This window comes from Triplophysa rosa, linkage group LG25 (assembly GCF_024868665.1).
Source record: "Triplophysa rosa linkage group LG25, Trosa_1v2, whole genome shotgun sequence".
Taxonomy (NCBI): domain Eukaryota; kingdom Metazoa; phylum Chordata; class Actinopteri; order Cypriniformes; family Nemacheilidae; genus Triplophysa; species Triplophysa rosa.
In genome coordinates, this window is record NC_079914.1 from 16,588,374 (window position 1) to 16,607,952 (window position 19,579).

Genomic DNA, 19,579 nt, shown 5'->3' on the forward strand with positions numbered 1-19,579 from the left:
AAAGCGTTTTATGTGAACGTATAAAAGTGACAAAAAAATACGACTCGTGCACATATATTAGTTTATTTTGAACATCAATGGGATTTTGGAGCCAGTAAAAAGATATCTTTGGCGTGTTTTGTTCATGTTCAGTAAGTGCAAAAACATCAGATTGATACAGTTGATATGTCGAATACATTGATACAGTGGATTATGTTAAACAATTAGAAAACGTTATAAAAATAAACAAGTATTTATAATCATTCCAATGTTGCATAGTGGTCATTCGCCATCAGTCTTTTAATGCTGTGCGTTGTAGATGAGGGTGAAATGACAGCGTTTACAGAGAATCTGACCCTCCAGAGGGTAACAGCCGTTCTCATTGGGCTCCGGAGACAAAAGAACTTTACACACCTGAAAGAGAGAGAGATGATAAACTGAACCAAATGATCATTCCAGACACAAGTGAGTAATGCAATTCACAAGGCCATTCATCTAGTGTGCGTACTACGGTCACTTTACTGTCAAGGTACTTTTTGATTTTGGATCACGATTCTGCTGTGGATTGAATCCGCTCGGGTAACGCATTTTAAAATCAAATTGATATGAAATGACCTGCACACTTGAGAGTAATCGCTCTGAAGTGCCCTACGGAGTGATACCTGACAGCGGTAACAGTCCTCATGGTACGAGTGACCCAAACACTCCACAGTGTAACTGTCTGTTCCGTCCACACGCGGGATTATCATCTGTCCGCATGCGCTGCACTGCGGCGAATATTTCCTACAAATAACAAAGATTCAGTGCACATTACTTCTACACTCAATCACAAACGTCAGTAGTTTTCATCAGACGGTGGAGTTCATGGATCACCTGTGTACCTGTAATAATCCTGCAGACAGTAAACCTCCCCAACTTCACCCTGTGCAAATCTCTGCTCTCCGATTGGCTGTCTGCACGTCGTGCACACAAAACAGGGTGGGTGATAGGCTCGTTCCAGAGCTCGAATCACGTGGTCTTTAATGACATCACCACATGCCCAGCACGGTTCCAAACTGGCCTGTCTCAGGCACGCACACACACACACACACACACACACACGTCTGGTTTATTATCTCCGTGGGGACAGTCCATAGGCGTAATGTTTTTATACTGTACAAACTGTATATTTTATCCCCTATCCCTAACCCTATCCCTAAACCTAAAGATCATAGAACACTTTTTGCATTTTTAGATTTTTTAAAAATATTGTTCTGTACAATTTATTAGCTTTTTTGCCCATGAGGACCTCAATTTTGGTCCCCACGGTGACACGAGTCCCCATGTGTTGGTGTGTATTCAGGTTTAGGTCCCCACCGGGATATACAAACATGAACACACACACACGCTGAAGACAGTCGTGTTGCTCCAAACATACACAGGAAATCAGCTTTCAAACTGCCAATGAGGTTTTATCCTCAGTTTCATTTCACATCCTGTTTGTCTCTTGTAAATCCCTTTCACTTCCTGTGATGACATCATCCTGCAGGAAATGACTTTATAATAGATTTACAACGTTCTCTTTTTTCTCCTCATAGGAAAGAAAAATCACAGATGAGATCTCTTTAAATGGAGAGCTGAAGTCTCTTCTGCGTCTCCTGAGAAGACGAGTCAGAAATCTGACAAATGTCAGTAGGGTTTGAGAAGAGATGTCAACAATGTGTCAAACTGAGCTCAGATTGATCTCGTCTGCAATCAAACCTCAATATTACTGAAGATCTCAATATCAACTCAAACATTTATTTGACCTCAACAATCTACAGTACATTCATTTAGAGTGACGTTGTGATGTCAAGTGGTCTGGTACCTGATAACAGTCCTCACACAGTGGAATACCAGATTTATTATAATAGAGTTTGGCGGCGAGAGGCGTGTGACACTGCCGGCACTGGAAGCAGGCGGCGTGATAACTGCGATTCAGAGCATCTATAGCGGGTTCAGACAACAACATCGGCTTACGACAGAATCCACACACATCTGAAACACACAAAACACTCACGATGAAGACTGAAAAACAGAACAGAGAGAGAGACACAGAGATTCCTCACTGAGATCTCACCGCTGTCCTGCGATCCCCATGATGATGATGATGATGATGAAGGATGCTTCAGGTTACTGCCTGCACACGCCTGTCATTACAAATCACACAAAACACTTCAAATATCTCAAGATGAAGAAGTTCAGGTGTGGTCACATGTCACGTGTGTCTCTGTGACAGCACATCAAACACGAGAGCAGCGTCGTGCATGTGTGAGCCAATCAGAATGCTCAGAGGCACAATCCTGCCTGTCAATCGATTACAGGTTTGGTGACCTCAGGTTGGCTGGTGTGTTTTAAGGGCGGGGTTTTATGAGTCTCGTCGTGGCAAACGACAGTTTTGAAAGAGTTTAAAGTCCCCGTGAGTTGCGATCGTTTTTACTTCCGTATTCTGACACATTTCCTAATGAAAAGGAGGAAATTAGTGGGCGTGGCTTGCGTTTTTCACTGCAAATTGATTGGATGAGTAAAAACAGCTGTTGATTTTGAAATGAAACTGGCAGCAGACTGACAGTTGAAGGGGAGGAGTTAACAGATGCTCCGCCCAAGCCATCTAACTTAAGAAGTTAAGTGCATTTACAGATTTTAACCGAAGATTATGAGGGAACATGAATTTTAAAAAGTCTCATTCACGAAACATAAGAACGCAAGAATATAATCTGTCGATGATTACCATTATTATGATTCACCAAAAACGTTCATACTCAAATGTAAGTGAAGTAAAGTGAAAGTGACCTATTTGTCAGATATGGTGACCCATACCCATATTGGTGGCCCAAATGTGACCTCTGCATTTAACCCATCCAGTGACTATTGAACACACGCACAGCAAGTGGTGAACACACATACACCCAGAGCAGTGGGCAGCTATCACTGCAGCGCCCGGGGAGCAATTAGGGGTAAGATGCCTTGCTCAAGGGCACCTCAGTCGTTACCCCTGAGAATCCAACTGGCAACCTTCTGGTCACGAGTCCCACTCTCTAACCGTTAGGCCACGACTGCCCTTAGAGACATAGATACAATAGATACATGTCTGCATGTCATTGAACAGATTCAGATGAACAGGAGACCTCACCTCTGCAGGGGCGTCTGGTTGCCAGGGGTCACAGGGTTCATGGAGGTCATCCGGGGGAGGAGTGAGGGGCAGGTCATTGATAATGACTGCTAACAGATTATAAGTATTATTGATAAAGTCATATACACACACATCTGGCTCGTGTTTTATTACCATCTGCACTGCGTCTGTCTGTGCTGTCCAGCCTGTAGGGGGCAGCGGTGGGTTTGCTCTGGGTTAGGGTGGCGGGGAGTCTGGACCGGGTGTATAACGGGCTCATGATGGATCCGTCCTGTGAGGATGCTGATGTTGAGCGCAGCGGTGTGATGGCCGGCTGCGGGTCTCTGACGGGACTGCTGTGGACGGGGACCGTCGGGGTGACGGTCGCCCTGAACGGAGATGCCAGCGTGATGAAAACAGATGACACCATCCGCTTCTGAGGCACTGCGGACGCCATAATGCTGAAACACACAAACACAAACTGATGAGTGTTTGACACAGGGTTATCTGGGGGGTGATTTATTTCTGTTGTGTAATTCTAGCTCTACAATACGAGATCTGTGTTGTGAGTGTTTCTCAGTGTCAGAGACATCTGAAAGTGAATGTTGAATAGAAGAACAACTCCAGCACAACTACAGGTCAGAACTACAATAAACACCAAAGTGCACAAAACACAACACACTCATACCTACAGATCTGACAGGGCGTGTCTGATGTCTTGAGATAAATTCACGAGTGTGTAAATGACGCAGTTTTAAACTGACTTCTCTACAGTAAACGTAAAATCATGTTTAAAAAGAGTTGTGATAATCCAGTGATGATGTCATCATGTCACAATATAACTCGAAGCCAATAAAGAGAAATAAACTCTGGAGATGTAACGAATGTTTGACCTGTGCTCCAGATCTTCACTTTCATGAAAAGACAAATAACCAGAAACGCTTCAACTAGTTAAACACGTTTAACACACAACTTCTTTAACACACTTCTGTTATACTGCAGATAAATAACTGAGACCTCCCGGATCACAAACATACCTGAAGATCAGACGTGAAGATCACACCGCTGACCTCCTCCAGTTCTCCTGCTCAAACAGACAGAGAGAGAGAGAGAGACTGAGAGTTGTAGCTGTAAGGATCGCTATCTACACAAGACCACGCCCTCTCCCTCTCTCTCTCTGCTGAGTTACAGATCAACACGCAATGATTGATAAAGTGCAGAAACATGTATGACACACACACACAGGTGCCATCAAACACACAAAGGCATGCAGTTACTTGAACACACGCAGAGAGAGAGAGAGAGAGACAGAGAGACAGAGAGAGAGAGAGAGAGAGAGACAGAGAGACTGTGTGAGAGAGAGAGTGAGAGTGAGAGTGAGAGGGAAAGGGAGAGGGAGAGGGAGAGAGAGAGAGAGAGAGGGAGAGAGAGAGAGAGAGGGAGAGAGAGAGAGAGAGAGAGAGAGAGAGAGAGAGAGAGAGAGAGAGAGAGAGAGAGAGAGAGAGAGAGAGAGAGAGAGAGAGAGAGAGAGAGAGAGAGAGACAGAGAGAGAGAGAGAGAGAGAGAGAGAGAGAGAGAGAGAGAGAGAGAGAGAGAGAGAGAGAGAGAGAGAGAGAGAGAGAGAGAGAGAGAGAGAGAGAGAGAGAGAGAGAGAGAGAGAGAGAGAGAGAGAGGGAGAGAGAGAGAGAGAGAGAGAGAGAGAGAGAGAGAGAGAGAGAGAGAGAGAGAGAGACAGAGAGAGAGAGAGAGAGAGAGAGAGAGAGAGAGAGAGAGAGAGAGAGAGAGAGAGAGAGAGAGAGAGAGAGAGAGAGAGAGAGAGAGAGAGAGAGAGAGAGAGAGAGAGAGAGAGAGAGAGAGAGAGAGAGAGAGAGAGATGGAGAGAGAGAGAGAGAGAGAGAGAGAGAGAGAGAGAGAGAGAGAGAGAGTGAGAGAGAGAGTGAGAGAGAGAGAGAGAGAGAGAGAGAGAGAGAGAGAGAGAGAGAGAGAGAGAGAGAGAGAGAGAGAGAGAGAGAGAGAGAGAGAGAGAGAGAGAGCGAGAGAGAGAGAGAGAGAGAGAGAGAGAGAGAGAGAGAGAGAGAGAGAGAGAGAGAGAGAGAGAGAGAGAGAGAGAGAGAGAGAGAGAGAGAGAGAGAGAGAGAGAGAGAGAGAGAGAGCTTTATATACACGAGCAAAGGATGTGACTGTACTGCTTTTTCAGATCAGCTCCGTCTGTTCTTCTGTGTCTCTCTTCTTGTTCTGCGAGTAATATTATTCTCGACGTCCCCTCAACCCTTCTCTCTATTTTTCACACCACAGCCCCCCGCTCTATTCTCTACTGTACACAGTTAAAATTAAGCATATCATGTATTATGATGTGAACATGCACACTACATGAGTATATGAGAGTGTGAAGTATATTTTAATATAAGCTGTAGCAGACAGACACGTGTTGAAGTCTGAGTGAATCTGTTTTAAATAACGAGTGGATTGAGTCTTTATATTGAGTGAGTTTTTGAAGTTTTAAACCTCGAGAAGTCATCACGTTTGGAATCTGAAGAGGAGGAGCTGCTGGAAAAAGAATAAAAAAAAACAGACAGAGAGAGAGAGAGAGAGAGAGAGAGAGAGAGAGAGAGAGAGAGAGAGAGAGAGAGAGAGAGAGAGAGAGAGAGAGAGAGAGAGAGAGAGAGAGAGAGAGAGAGAGAGAGAGAGAGAGAGAGAGAGAGAGGGAGAGAGAGAGAGAGAGAGAGAGAGAGAGAGAGAGAGAGAGAGAGAGAGAGAGAGAGAGAGAGAGAGAGAGAGAGAGAGAGAGAGAGAGAGAGAGAGAGAGAGAGAGAGAGAGAGAGAGTGAGGGAGGGAGAGTGAGAGTGAGAGGGAAAGGGAGAGGGAGAGAGAGAGAGAGAGAGGGAGAGAGAGAGAGAGAGAGAGAGAGAGAGAGAGAGAGAGAGAGGGGTCGTGTTGGAGGGGGGAGGGTCTGTGGAATGCATCAGTGATGTCACAGCTGCAGGAGGGAGCATGCCCAGCGATGACATCATCCCTCTCACACAAGCTCCGCCCACGACATCTTGACCCTGCCAAAACCAGAGGCGGACGAATTGCACAACTTCCTTACGTGAGTGAAAGTACATATACTACTAGTCAAATATTACTCCACCTCAAGTAAAAGTTGAAGACAGATTCTTACTTAAGTAAAAGTTCATAAGTACGTACTTTTAAAAGTACTCAAGTATTAACAGTAAATGTCCTTTATGTCATTGGTGCATTGTTTTATTGTCGTATATTGTCTTATGCCTCTGAAGCAACCTACTGAATACACCGAGTAGCTCACAGTATCAGCAGTCTTGAAGGAGTAGTTCAGTCATTTTTATTCCTACTATGGAAAGTCAAGGGGGGCACATTTTGAAGTGAGCTACTCCTTTAAGAGCTTTATATGTTTAGCATATATGTCTTAGATATAATCCTGTATGATCACTTAGCCTAATTATCCTCATTAGCCCCCTAGGCCTATATGTATTCATGAGCAGTGTGTTGTTTTTTGTATATTCCCTTTACCAGTTTTAGCAGCAAAGTGTAGAAGCCATGTGTTTGTTGGATTAATTACCATTTGTTTTACCATAGTTTAACTACAAACATATACTATAGCTACTATAATGAAACTATGGCAAATTTTTAGTTACTGTGGTTTTACTAAAAATAGCTAAATTGTATGGAAGTATTTTAATGTCATTAGTCTTTGAAGCGTAAAAGCATGTTGAATTACCACTAATCAAAAATAAATCTGTTGCATTACCAGTGCTTGCATTTTTAGAGTCTGCAATTCAATATGGTTGTATATTTAAGATGTGAATATTTCAAATTGAAACATTTCACGCACAATTTCACCGTTAAAAAGTTCAATAATCAAAATTCGTCTTTTAACTTGTTTTAGAATACAACCTTTAATTTTCGACAGACAATTTTCAGTCCATATTATTTCGGTTTAAAATGCGCTTCCACAAATTCAGTGGTTCAAATTCGGCTTGAAATTCAAAATTTCACATCCGGGAATCCCAGCAGAAGCAATAGAGCGCCGAATCCACAGATGCATGATCTCTACCTGCTGCCTGACCGCTTCACCAGCAGGTGGTGCAAGTCGCTTCTGACGAAGACCAAAGCAAGAAATGCAGATACTTTTATATGCTGGCCGCACAGTCCACTCATCCGCTCATCTGCTCAATTAAGTGAAATTATTTGTTCTCATAAATCTCTTCTTATGCGTCATCAAGAAAACATTTATTGACGCTTGTACTCCACTGTAAAACTTTGCTGTTTGCCAGTAACTTACTGTAGATTGAATTACTACTTTCCAATTAGTACTGTTTTCCATTACTTTATTCAAAATTAAAACACTTTGACTTTTGAGGTTCAAAATGAGCAAGAAGAGACTGGCATTATCACAGCAACACTGTGAGTACTATTTTTATAAAAATATACTCAAGTAAAGTACAGATATTCGAAAGTACAGTAACAACCCAGCAAACACAGAACGTTTGCTGGGTTGTTCTTTTCAGGTTTTATTTTTGCAACCAGAAAATAACGTTACCAGAACGTTGCAGGCTGTTTTTTTTAAATGATCATAAAGTAATATTCTCTGATGGTTATTTATTGGTTATTTTTGCAACCAGAAAATAACCAGAAAATAACGTCCCCTGGTGGTTCTTTTTTGGTTCTTTTTTTAATGGTAAAAATAGTCAAAACTGGTAAACGTCAGTGACATGTGCAATACAGAAATCACATTAACACATGTTATACTGACCAAATGAAATTAATAAATCTGCCCTTTAATGGCTGAAAATAATAAACTAGTTAAGATATAGTATGTGTGTGTGCTCGAGCACGTGCACTCTCCGCTCTGCCGCGCACTCACGTCATTTAAAAATTAACGATCATTTCGTTTTACCTCACCCACTAACACATTAGTTTAGCGGTTTATTTCTTTTATTTTTTATTTAAAAACGTACAGGTTTGAGAGTAAACTTATATTTTCGTGATTTTCGATTGATTTGACAAATCTAAATAAACAGACCATGATGTAAGGACTGAAACTCAGGGCTATAGATTGTTATATCTAAAGATGGAGCCGCGCTATACTTCTGTGGTGAGACAAGAATATTGTTAGCCTGAAGATAATTAAATGTTTATTCTTCTGTCAATAGAAATCTGCTTTAAATATTGTGTTGAAGTCATTGGCTATTTTATTTCAATATCTATAATGTCTGATGTTGAGGTAGGCCTACACACAGTGTGGTTTTATTAGAAATGATATACTGTGCTGTTTAAATCGAAAATTAGGTTACTTCAGTAATGAAAAAGGAATTATTAGGCTAAAAGAATCTAATGCATTGATTTCATCCTCCATATTGTGTGGGATGATGTACTTTACTTATTTTAATTAGATTAGACAAGCGATGGATAAAAACACAACATGGATATATTCATTACTGACGAGTGGTGAGGCCAAAAGGAAACGGAAAAAAATATTTTAGGCTAACGTTCTGGGAACCAGAAACTAACGTTCTATTTCCGTAAAGAAAACTTTCCTGGAGAACCAAAAACGAACCTTAGAAAATAACTTTGTGAACCAAAAACGAACCTTAGAAAATAATGTCCTGGGAACCAAAAATTGTTAACTGGGAAGTTACTCAGGTAAATTTACTTCGTTACTGTCCACCTCTGGCCAAACCCTAACCCAAAGAGCAGTGAAGAGAGTTTAACTGACACTCATCTGTAGTGTTAGTCATCTGAAGTTACACAAGAACAAACTCACCACAGCGCCACCGTGTGGAGAAAACTTACAGAACCCAACCAGCAGCACAACAGTGAAGAGAGATCAACACAATCAGCTCACAGAATGATGATGATATGTGTTGACATTCTGCTGTAAACACACGTGACTGATGACGATGTGCTGTACTGCGCGGTTGCTGGAGTGTTCTGATTGGTCAGCAGGACATTTACATTCATTCATTTAGAAAACACTTTTGTCCTAAGTGACATGCAAATGAAAGAGGCTGTTCTGTCTGTTATGACCTCAGAATAAAACATACACACACACTTTAGTCTGTCAGTAAATCGTACACTTTTAATCTGCATGTTAAAAACACATAATTGATTCACAGTGTTGACTATAGAACACAAAGATAAGACACACAAGTGATCGAGGTTTAAAAAAGTGGCACTAACATTTCCCACAATCCTCTTCAACAGCAGTCAGGTCAAGTTCAGCACGAATTCATGACAATGAAATCAAAAGTCCAGTTCGTAGAGATTTCTGCACATGTTCAGCGTGATTCACACACAGTGCGTGTTAGTTTGTGTAGCGCAGCGCTCGTTGTCTCATGACGTCCCACAGCAGCATACTGAGAACCGTGTGAGGAGCCAGACGCACAAACACAGGCGTCATTCCTTTATACAGAGCCACAATCCCCTCAGAGGCCGTCACCTTCATCACACAGTCCACAAACCCACCGTACAGACGACCCTGACACAACACAACACAACACAACACACACATCATTACAAAACTCATTGCAAAAAACTGTTTGCTTTGTGGTGTGTGTGTGTTTTTACCTTTTTGAAGTCGTCCACTGGTTGGTTGTAGAGTCGAGTGCTGATGACATCAAAGGGTGTCATTGTGATCGCCACGACAACCCCACTGATCATAGCGGCGGTGAGAGCGATGAGCCAACTGTGTGCACTGAACCACTGACATAAACATGGACACATCAAACCTTACTCGCTCACAAGTGTGTGTGTGTGTGTGTGTGTGCGTGGGAAGGGTAAACCCTACGGTATGGGGACATTTTAAGATGGCAATATCCAAAATCCTTGTCCTTGTGGGGACATTTTTTTGTCCCCATGAGGAAACAAGCTTATAAATCATACAGAATGAACTTTTGTGAAAATGTAAAAGAGAAGACAGGTGTGTCTGATTGTTAGGGTTAGGGGTAGGGAATATGATATACAGTTTGTACAGTATAAAAACCATTGCGTCTATGGAATGTCCCCATAAAACATGGAAACCCAACATGTGTGTGTGTGTGCCTAACCTGTGCGCATGTCACCCAGTCTTTAGCTGAGCTGAATGTAGCCAGTTGAGCAGCTGATCCCACCATGACTCTGGGCACCGCCCCGTTGACGCCCCTCCACAGACCCATCACACCCTCACGCTGATAGATGGACACTAAAGCACTGGACACGCCCTGAACACACAAACATTTCATCACATGTTAGACATATGTACGGCGATGGTGATCACTGAACCCGACAAGATTCAGAGGACATGACATGATGATGTCAGACGGGTGCAGTCTGGGTTCTGATTGGCTGACGTTAGAATGATAGTGTTATCTGTGATCTGATCCCGGACCAGTTGACTAATCATGTGACACGCTATACAAACACACACACACACATGTCTGGTTTACTATCTCTGTGGGGACAGTCCATAGGCGTAATGTTTTTTATACTGTACAAACTGTATATTCTATCCCCTACCCCAACCCCTAAACCTAAAGATCGTAGAAAACTTTTTGCACTTTTAGATTTTTTTGAAATATTGTTCTGTACAATTTATAAGCTTTTGTGCCCATGCCATGAGGACCTCAATTTTGGTCCACTCAAAGTGCATTCAGGTTTAGGTCCCCACCAGGATATACAAACATGATCACACACACACACACCAGCAGGGTCAGTTGTTCACATCGACACATTATGAAGAGAATGATGGAAAACAGGGCAGATTAGGAGACTTGTGTTACAGCCATGTGATCATTGTGTACCTGATGGTTGTGTTGGTGTCCCACAGAGATAGCCTTCACTGTCTGAGCCTGCAGATGAGTCTTCACCTGATCAACACACACACACACACATTAAAGATAGCACATCTCATCCTTCTCACGCACACATAAACACACATTTCAAGCATGTTGACTGTCATAAATACTCGGCTCAGTTTTGATATTTGAGATGCTCTTTCTTTCATCGCTCGGTGTGTGACACAGATATATCTGCTGACCCCCTCCACACACACACACACACACACACACACAGATGATGATTGATGAGGACACACATGCAGCTTCAGTGGACAGTTACTGTACTCGCACACTCGTCCTGAAAATGAACACAACTGTAAACAACAAACATTAAACAGGCAGCCAATGAGAGTGCAAATGGTGATCATGTGACTCTCTCTTACCAGATAAGCGGGGGAGGCGATGAACGCCCCCAGAGCGCCCGCCGTCGCCGCCGCGATCAGACTGCCGCCCGGTACGCCCGTTAGTCCCGACGCCTCCGTGTAGGAGTAAAACCCGAGTCGAACCCCATTCATGAGCCCCTGGTACAACAGCGCCGCCGTCAGGCCCTTCTGCAGACCCCGGATCCCGTCCGTACGGCCCACCACCCACAGCGCCTGCAGCACCCCGCGATAGTGCCGCTGGTACGAGCCTCGGGCCTGAAGCTCGCCCTGCAGCTGCAGTCGGGTCTTCACCACCTCCAGAGGATTGGTGAACACGCACGCGCCGCAGCACGCCAGAGCGCCCAAAGTGAAGTCCAGCGGGGGCCGCAGGGTGTGCGAGCGGGCGAGAGGGGTCATGGCGGGCTTAGGGTTAAAGTGGGAGTCTGTGGGGAAGTTTAAGAGCGGTGTGACGGGCATGTTTGAGCAGCCGCTGTTATCTGACAGCTGTCAGTCTAAACTTCATTCTCATCCATCAGACACCCGTCAAATCTTCACACAAATCCACTGACGTTCGAATCTGCAACACATCACTTTCAATGAGTTTTTATTAAAATCCACATTTATTTCATGAGCAAAGTCACCTCGTTTCTACCGACTTCATTTATCATTCATGTGACATTTACGCGATTTATGACGTTCAAGAAATAAAATTGACATATTCATGAGATCGTCGCTACATTTGTTTCAATCAGTCGCTTCATTTCGGTACAAACAGACAAAGCACTTTAAACTTAAACTGTTGTAAACGGCTTACATTCATTCTTCGTGCTGACAGCTGTGCGGGAAATATGACGTTTGATAAACTTGAAAAAGAAAAATAAAGCGTGAAAGTTTCTCACCGCGTCTCCGTTTGTCATTCACTCTCCTGTAAACACGAAACTCCCGAGTCAAAGCCCCGCCCTTCGCGACCGCACAGCCAATCGCAGCGCGGCTCCTACGCCACCTCACAGACTCCCCCGCGCTCAGCCAATCACAGTCGAGATGCCGCAGAAGGAACTCAAAATGGGTTAAAGGTTACGACGTGAAGGAAAATGCGTCAAAATTCACATTCATCAGCCAAAACACAAACAAAACTAAACATAAATTGAGTTCAACTAAAACTTGACACGAACTCTAACTAAATAAACTAGTTGCGTTCGCATCACAAAACAAGCTATGTGATGCAGTCAGGTGTACACACAATCACACACTTTAAAAATAACAAAATCATTAAGGTATAATGAATATAAATAACTCAAATTAAACATGATTTTAATATAGTGAACTAAAGTACCCCGACCACCATGTGTAGCCATAGTTTTATTACAGATATCACAGTAAAACTGGTTAAATTATGCGTACCGATATTTAACTAGTCATCTTGTTTTTTCAATTTTTTTTGTTACTTTCACATAAACAAAAGAAATGTTTTAATCTTCATAAATCTTGATGTGTTTAGAGAACTGTGTGTTCACACAAATGACCATTGTGTGCGTGTGTGTGTTCTTCATGCACATATGATGTGATGTGTGATGTGAGGCCAAGTATGGTGTTCCACACTCAGAATGTGTGCTCTGCATTTAACCCATCCAAGTGCACACACACACACACTATGAACACACACCCAGAGCAGTGAGCAGCCATTGCTGCGGCTCCCAGGGAGCAGTTGGGGGGATCGGTGCTTGCTCAAGGGTCTCACCTCAGCCGTGGAATTGAAGGTGGAGGAGGGCGCTGATCATTCACTCCCCCACCTACAATCCCTGCTGCTACTGAGGCTCCAACCGGCAACGTTTGGGTTACAAGTCCGAGTCTCTAACCATTAGGCCACGACTGCCCTTAATATCATGATTCATAAAAATATAAACACACTTAACAGATGAAATCTACACAAAGCTGTTCTGCATCGTTCTATACAGTGCATTCAAAACAGGTTAAAGAGAGTAAAAACAGATTTAAGACATGGAGAACTTTATTTTCTGTTTACAATTCACTGCCTCCACAACACAGCGCACGCACACACATACACGTTTAATGTAAACAATGCAGGCTGTAGTAAAAAAAGAATTTCATCCATGTCACCAACTAATGTTGTGTCCCTTCAGTCAGATTAAAGTTTCTGAGAGTAAAATGCAACAGAAACAGACAAGCATTCTCTTCAATATTTCACAAACGCGCACACACACACAGCTAAAACATCAGGCATTCATTATTCAATTAAACACCGACTCTGTTTGCGTGTCCTTTATACGTGTGGAGCTGTATTTGAAGGTAAAGTAGTGTACGGGCAGCAGTTGTCCAGCGGGCGTCCATTACCTCTTAGCGCGGACGAAGTACAAGGCGTTGGTTTTGGGGTAATATTTCACATTCTGCTTTTTGTCCATCAAGCCGCCGAAGATGATGAGCTCTCCTCGGCCCTGAACCACCGTGTGCAGGCTGGTCTCCGGCGGTCCGGTGACAGCGCCGGGCGTGCCGCCGCTACCGTACACCTTCCACGACACCACGCCGTCCAACTTGGCACGAGAAATGTCTAGCAGGTACATCTGCATGGGTTTGCAGTTAAGCGACTGGTACAGAGGTTTGCCCACGTTCAAGCTCTGCGGCGGGTGGTGACCCAACCGGCGCGCGATGGGCGGGATGGAGTGACCGTCTGCTGCTGCTGTCTGCGGGGGGCTGGAGGAGGTCGGAGGCGTGCCGGTGGACACGGAGGTGCCCGGCTGAGACAGCGAGGAAGAGGTGGGCAGCGACGAGGAGGCTTTGACAGCCTCTAGACCTCTGCGCAGAGCGGCAGGAGACACCGCGCCCGGAGGGGTGCGCGGTGAGGCGGCCTGAGGTGGCGTGTGCAGCCCATTGGAGCTGACGGCCTCAGCCGCAGGCAATCCATCCCAGCTATAGTCCGCGGGCACGTGAGCATGGGGGCGTGCCGGCGGAGACGCCGCCTGCACGGGGCTGGTGCGGGGGGAGGGCGAGGAGCCGTTGAGCAGCGGGGGGCTGTCGGGCCCCCGCGAGGGTGAATGCTGCTGCGAGGCCGACGGGCTTCCGTCTCGAGCTCTGGCCGACGCTCTGGGCCGCAGGGTTCCCCACCGGCCGTTCACACAGGGCGCCTCCTCCACCGCGCCAAGGACTACGCCTGCCGCCCCGCTGCGCACCGGAGACTGAGAGCGGAGGGAGGGCGGGTCGGGGCCCAGCGGGGCGGGCGTAGAGCTGATGGGGGAGGGGCGAGAGTTGAGACTCGGGCTGAGAGGGGCGCGGCCCGACGGCGCCTGAGAGAAAACCACCACACACTGACCCACCTGCAACACCAGACACAAACATCTCAACACATGTAGGGTCTCTCACAGGACTGTGTGAAGTGTGAAGAATTGAACTAAATGCTGTGTAATATATTCAATAGTGGAAATGACATCAAAATTATAAGTCTAACTTTAAGATGGATGCTTTAATGTATCCTTCTCACATTTGTATACTTTGGTCAGTTAATAAGAATAATTATGTAGTTATTTATTATTTATTTGAATGAATTAAATAAGCTGTTTCATGTCTATCCTTGATTCACTTAACTACTGTAATCAAGGTTGAGGTAGGATATAGAAAGTATTAAGTAATAAGTAATTAAATACTTGGAGAGTAATTTGTACAGTAATCAGTAACTGATAATTAATTACTTTTTCAGAGTAACTTACCCAACACTGGTCGTGTGTATAACATCGATTAATGATTTACAGATTTATCTTACAGATTGTCTTAAATTCAGATGACAGTTCTGCATTTTGTTTTCTTACTCGATGATAATTCAATCCAAATGAGAACTTTCTAACCAGTCTAAAGTCTCACAACACACACACACCTTGCAGGCCGGGTGGCACCAAAGCTCGGGCGCTCCGTGATCTTCATTTTCCACTCGCACTTGCTCCCACGTCCAGGTGGAGGCGCTCATGTGCAGCAGCCAGGCGTCCTTCAGTAGCTACACACACGAACACTTGATCACACTGTACCACTGTCTTACTGTCAATAAACACAGTCAAGCAGTAAACACTCACAGCGTTTGGACCTCCACAGCCTCCCAGAATGAGCAGCGTTTCATCATCGATGACGATCTGAGGAAGAGTAGGACACATGAAACACTGAACAGATGAAACACACGAGCAGTGACTGACGGGAGGTGTGCGTTACCTGAGACTGTCCGCCCCGCGGGTGAGGAGACGCACCGCTGATGCTGGGTTTAGACCAGGACCACTGCTCCAGATCCAGAACCCAAACCTCATTACTCCTGACACACACATGAACACAACACACGCTCCTTCAGATCAACACTTACACACATTTCACCTATCCCAAACGAAACACAGGTCATGTACGTACATCTGCCGAGCACCCAGAGACCCGCCGAACACGATCATTTTACTGCCAATGACAGAAGAGGAGTGACCTGCCATGGGCGGCGGCCCCTGAGTCGTTACGATACAGTTCCACCTGAAACCACGAGAGGAGGCGGAGTTACAGCGGTCCACCATGAAACCTCTGCAAGACTTAAAATCACTCTTTCTCTCTCACCAGTTCTTAGAGGGCGAGTACGTGTGGATCTCATCGAAGAATCTCTCGGGCTGGTGTAGAGGATACGGACTGGGCCGTGTCCAGCCGCCGAACAGCACCAGCAGATCTTTATACATGACCAGCGTGGCTCCGGCTTTAGGTGATGGATATGAACCTGCACACATCACAACACAACACTCACATCACTCATCTGAACATCACCAGCGATGATGATGCGCACGCAGGAAGGATTCAGACCTGACGCAAGCGGACGGATCCACTCTTTACTGTTGAGATCCAGACGCCACAGGTCATTAAACGCAGCGTTACAGCTGCTCTGAGTGCAGCCGCCAAACACGTACATGGACTGATTGGAGTCGTAATAACACGCACCTGAAGACAACAAACACAACTGTGTGAACATCATTTACGGCGAGAATGAAGCAATGCAACGATGCCGTTTGATCTTCACGTGTGGTGTGGTGTGTACTGACTGTGTGAGAAGCGTTGTGTAATTGGCGTTCCAGGATAAGGATAAGTGCGGCTTTCCCACTGGATGTTCCCGTCCTGAATGGCCCGCAGGAAGCCGTGATAACACTGGTACGCCACACCTGAGAGACACACACACACAGATGCTCTTTGAAGGGGTAATTAAGAGGAGCAGGGGGAGTGTTAAACGCATCTCGCAGCTCAGTGTCAAACATCCCACCACACCCCGTTTACACCTGGACTTCACACGCACAACATTCGATATGGCTATCTCATCGATGATTCTCACATGAAAACTCAAGTGAACAGGCATGGCTGACCTTTGATGAGGCGATACCACTGTTTGCACACCAGGGCGGCGGTCTTGTGCTCCTGATAAGGAGAGAGGAAGGACAGAATATACTCCAGCACTTCCTCTGGCAGTTCTCTCATGCTGTGAATGCTCGCCGCCGGTCTGTCCGCCTCCTCCGTCTTCATGTCCACCGTCTGCACGCCCTCCTCTGTCTCCATGGCAACGAAGCAGCAGTCTTCACCGTCTGAGCAGCGAGACATGATGCTGTCTGTCTGTAGATCTGAACAACACGTGACAGACACACATTCATATAAAACACGCAAGAGACTGACGTCACACCAGTGCTGCTGTGTCACAATATCACACCAGGAGTGTCACAATAACAATGTGACCATAAAACAAATGCTGTGGGTCAGTTTTATTGTGTTTGCTCTTCTTGGTCAGTGGGTTCAACGCTGAAACACTACGAGTGTCGAGAAACACAGTTTGTGGGTTTTGACTTCCAGAAAACACACACTGATAAACATGTATAGATTTCACTGCAAGTCATTTTAAATAAAATCATATATTCGTGTTGACTCCGACTCCAAAGCATCAATCAAATAGATATAAAACACATCACAGCTAACAAACTCACAACTCGTGAAACATGTCACAACTCGTGTGTTAATAACGACCATGTTAAACACACGCAGTGTGAAGTAAACATGGCGCTGTTTCTGCTATTCTTCATGTGCTGGCGTCAATACAAACAGCGGGATCTTTACTCTAGTACAGATGAGTTGCGTGTCAGATGACGTATAATGTGTATTTGTCATGTCAGTGATGTGTACATATGGATGTGTGTGTTATTAGCAGTCCGCTAGCAGCCGGTTTGTTCACACACACATAAAAATGAACGTTGTGTATTACATGTGTGCGGTGAGACAGAATCTCATACACTCACCTCTCTCTCTCTCTCTCTCTGTGTGTGTGTGTTTGTGTCTGTCGTCCGCTCGTTTCTTCTGTTGTTTGTGTTTCTCTTTATCAGCTTCTCTCATGAATCTTCACACTCCAAACATCCGCCATCTTCCCTCTGCTCGGGAGCGCGCGCGCACGCACACAAGTCACGCGTCAGAGCGAGCACGCAGGGCGAGTCCTCCGTGTCACAAAATCATGGCTTAACTGGGATGACAACAAATAAATGATGGTCTCACTATATTATCATAGTTTCATCTGGAGTTAAACTGTGGTAATGCAAATGATAATCGGTCTTCCGCGAAAACATGATAACTACATTTATACTATAATAAAAGCATGGGTAATTATCTTAAAAGACCACATTTTATGTTAATAGTGCTCATGTTAATAAAAAACTACTACGGCTCATCATTTCACATTTATTGTTGAAGGGCGGGACTTTTAATTTGCGTGTTCTACAGGCGGAAGCGGAAGTGCAGTGGTGTGTCGGTGATGATGGCGGATAGTAACGAGCTGTATGAGTCGGTGTTGTGTGTGAAGTCAGAGGTTCATGTTTACCGGATTCCGCCGAGAGCGTCGAACCGCGGTTACCGGTGAGAGCCGAATTTACAAAAGAGAGAGAGAGAGCGCGCGTGCGTGCGCGACACGACATGAATCGTGACTCATAACTCACAGCGATTAATCGAGTAGTTTAATCTCGTAATTTGATCACCTGAATCATTAATTAACGAGCAGTCGAGTTGAGTTCAAAGATCCGCTTCGGTTCTTTATCAATTAAAGCTGAAGTGTTGTGTTGTGTGACGCGTCAGTTGAGCTGATGTCAACACAACAGTGGATGACAGGACTCGTGAATATTTATGAAAATCGATTATGCACGATCATAACATCACAGTTCCTCTCTCTCTCTAGCAAACAGGCAGATCATCATGATGGAGAATAGCGAGTGCTGTGTGTGTTTGGTATTTCTAGTGTGACACGTATGTTGTGAATATCCCTGTGACATGCATGTTGTGTTGTTGATGTTGGTGGGATTGTGTGGTGTAGGGCAGCTGATTGGAAGCTGGATGAACCGGCGTGGAGTGGGCGCATGAAAATCACAGCGAAAGGAAACATTGCGTATATTAAACTTGAAGACAAAAACACAGGTGAGCATGTCTTTGTGTACATCCCATGTTGAGGGATCGGATGGTGGGAACAGCATCCCGATGATAATGTCTTAACTCTTGTTGTGTGTTTGTCAGGTGAGTTGTTTGCTCAGGCACCTGTAGATCAGTATCCAGGCGTCATCGTAGAAGCCGTCACCGACTCCAGCCGATATTTTGTCATCAGAATTGAAGATGGAAATGGTAAGTGACAATATTTATGTTATATTTTGGGTAAGTGGCGTGTTGCAGCACACGCGTGTTCATCAACGTGTCATCTGTTTGATGGTTTCAGGACGTCACGCGTTTATCGGCATCGGTTTCGCTGACCGTGGAGATTCTTTTGATTTTAATGTTTCACTACAAGACCATTTTAAGTGAGTCATTTACTGTCACTTTATTTTGACCTTTGACCTGCTGCATCAGGTGTAAAGACAATGTTCTCTCTCTCACACAGGTGGGTGAAACAGGAAAGTGAATTCGCCAAACAGGAAGCCAGTCAGGATTTAGGGCCGAAACTAGACTTGGGCTTCAAAGAGGGTCAGACCATCAAAATCAACATCGGGGTGAGAGAACGTTCTGGATCTGTTGTAGAGATGGTGTGTGACCAGGTGTTAAATTCTCTCTCTCTCTCTCAGAATATAAAGAAGAAAGAGTCCAGTGGGGCGGTGAAGTCACGGCCTGTGGGCGGCGGGTTTCTTCCTCCTCCACCCGGTGTGAAGGGTGGTGCTCTCTCTCCACCTGCAGCTCAGTCTAACGCAGGTGATCTGCTCGACAGCTGCACATCAAACACACACCTGCAGTGGTGATGTACCTAATATTAC

General features: G+C 44.9%; 4 protein-coding genes across 6 annotated transcripts in view; 1 reads left to right on the forward strand and 3 right to left on the reverse strand.

The window, feature by feature from the left end:
• Nucleotides 1–44: 44 nt before the first annotated feature.
• fblim1 (filamin binding LIM protein 1) lies at nt 45–4,277 on the reverse strand. Of its 2 annotated transcripts, none has more exons than XM_057326393.1 (8): nt 4,147–4,277; nt 3,284–3,570; nt 3,131–3,216; nt 2,078–2,147; nt 1,826–1,995; nt 861–1,039; nt 642–762; nt 45–393 (listed from the first exon to the last, which is right to left on the reverse strand). In XM_057326393.1, exons 2-8 carry the CDS (start codon nt 3,564–3,566, stop codon nt 280–282), a joined length of 1,023 nt encoding a protein of 340 aa, XP_057182376.1. In that variant the 5' UTR covers nt 3,567–3,570; nt 4,147–4,277; the 3' UTR covers nt 45–279. The 2 variants fall into 2 exon arrangements, with proteins under 2 accessions (XP_057182376.1, XP_057182375.1); XM_057326392.1 differs by having other exon boundaries at nt 3,131–3,219.
• A 4,858-nt stretch (nt 4,278–9,135) lies between these two features.
• slc25a34 (solute carrier family 25 member 34) lies at nt 9,136–12,262 on the reverse strand. Of its 2 annotated transcripts, none has more exons than XM_057325957.1 (6): nt 12,203–12,262; nt 11,325–11,880; nt 10,906–10,971; nt 10,174–10,326; nt 9,695–9,829; nt 9,136–9,605 (listed from the first exon to the last, which is right to left on the reverse strand). In XM_057325957.1, the coding sequence occupies exons 2-6, from the start codon at nt 11,778–11,780 to the stop codon at nt 9,432–9,434; spliced, it is 984 nt and encodes a 327-aa protein (XP_057181940.1). In that variant the 5' UTR covers nt 11,781–11,880; nt 12,203–12,262; the 3' UTR covers nt 9,136–9,431. The 2 variants fall into 2 exon arrangements, with proteins under 2 accessions (XP_057181940.1, XP_057181939.1); XM_057325956.1 differs by having other exon boundaries at nt 9,138–9,605; nt 12,118–12,238.
• A 1,019-nt stretch (nt 12,263–13,281) lies between these two features.
• On the reverse strand, nt 13,282–17,750 carry fbxo42 (F-box protein 42). The gene is made up of 10 exons (XM_057325955.1): nt 17,600–17,750; nt 16,682–16,933; nt 16,367–16,483; nt 16,131–16,265; nt 15,894–16,047; nt 15,702–15,812; nt 15,513–15,609; nt 15,380–15,436; nt 15,187–15,303; nt 13,282–14,632 (listed from the first exon to the last, which is right to left on the reverse strand). The coding sequence occupies exons 1-10, from the start codon at nt 17,691–17,693 to the stop codon at nt 13,652–13,654; spliced, it is 2,115 nt and encodes a 704-aa protein (XP_057181938.1). The 5' UTR covers nt 17,694–17,750; the 3' UTR covers nt 13,282–13,651.
• A 329-nt stretch (nt 17,751–18,079) lies between these two features.
• The window catches only part of necap2 (NECAP endocytosis associated 2), a 2,292-nt gene continuing 792 nt past the window's right edge, over nt 18,080–19,579 (forward strand). Inside the window, exons 1-6 of the mRNA XM_057325958.1 lie at nt 18,080–18,206; nt 18,658–18,758; nt 18,855–18,959; nt 19,051–19,132; nt 19,213–19,321; nt 19,394–19,517. Coding sequence (XP_057181941.1) covers nt 18,106–18,206; nt 18,658–18,758; nt 18,855–18,959; nt 19,051–19,132; nt 19,213–19,321; nt 19,394–19,517 — 622 coding nt within the window. The 5' untranslated portion in view covers nt 18,080–18,105. The remainder of the gene's footprint in view (nt 18,207–18,657; nt 18,759–18,854; nt 18,960–19,050; nt 19,133–19,212; nt 19,322–19,393; nt 19,518–19,579) is intronic.

Bases quoted from the DNA above. Each gene is read 5' to 3' on its own strand.
- fbxo42 (XM_057325955.1), bottom strand. From the start codon at position 17,693: ATGAGAGAAGCTGATAAAGAGAAACACAAACAACAGAAGAAACGAGCG. The intron at 16,266-16,366 runs GTCAGTACACAC...TGTTGTCTTCAG, and splicing joins TACACAACGCTTCTCACACA to GTGCGTGTTATTACGACTCC. The intron at 16,048-16,130 runs GTCTGAATCCTT...TGATGTGTGCAG, and splicing joins GATCCGTCCGCTTGCGTCAG to GTTCATATCCATCACCTAAA.
- fblim1 (XM_057326392.1), bottom strand. From the start codon at position 3,566: ATGGCGTCCGCAGTGCCTCAGAAGCGGATGGTGTCATCTGTTTTCATC. The intron at 1,040-1,825 runs GTACCAGACCAC...TGCCTGAGACAG, and splicing joins TGTGTGAGGACTGTTATCAG to GCCAGTTTGGAACCGTGCTG. The intron at 394-641 runs GTATCACTCCGT...TCTCTCTTTCAG, and splicing joins AGGACTGTTACCGCTGTCAG to GTGTGTAAAGTTCTTTTGTC.
- slc25a34 (XM_057325957.1), bottom strand. From the start codon at position 11,780: ATGCCCGTCACACCGCTCTTAAACTTCCCCACAGACTCCCACTTTAAC. The intron at 10,972-11,324 runs GTAAGAGAGAGT...TGTGTTGATCAG, and splicing joins TCGCCTCCCCCGCTTATCTG to GTGAAGACTCATCTGCAGGC. The intron at 9,830-10,173 runs GTTAGGCACACA...TGTTTATGTCAG, and splicing joins ACTGGGTGACATGCGCACAG to TGGTTCAGTGCACACAGTTG.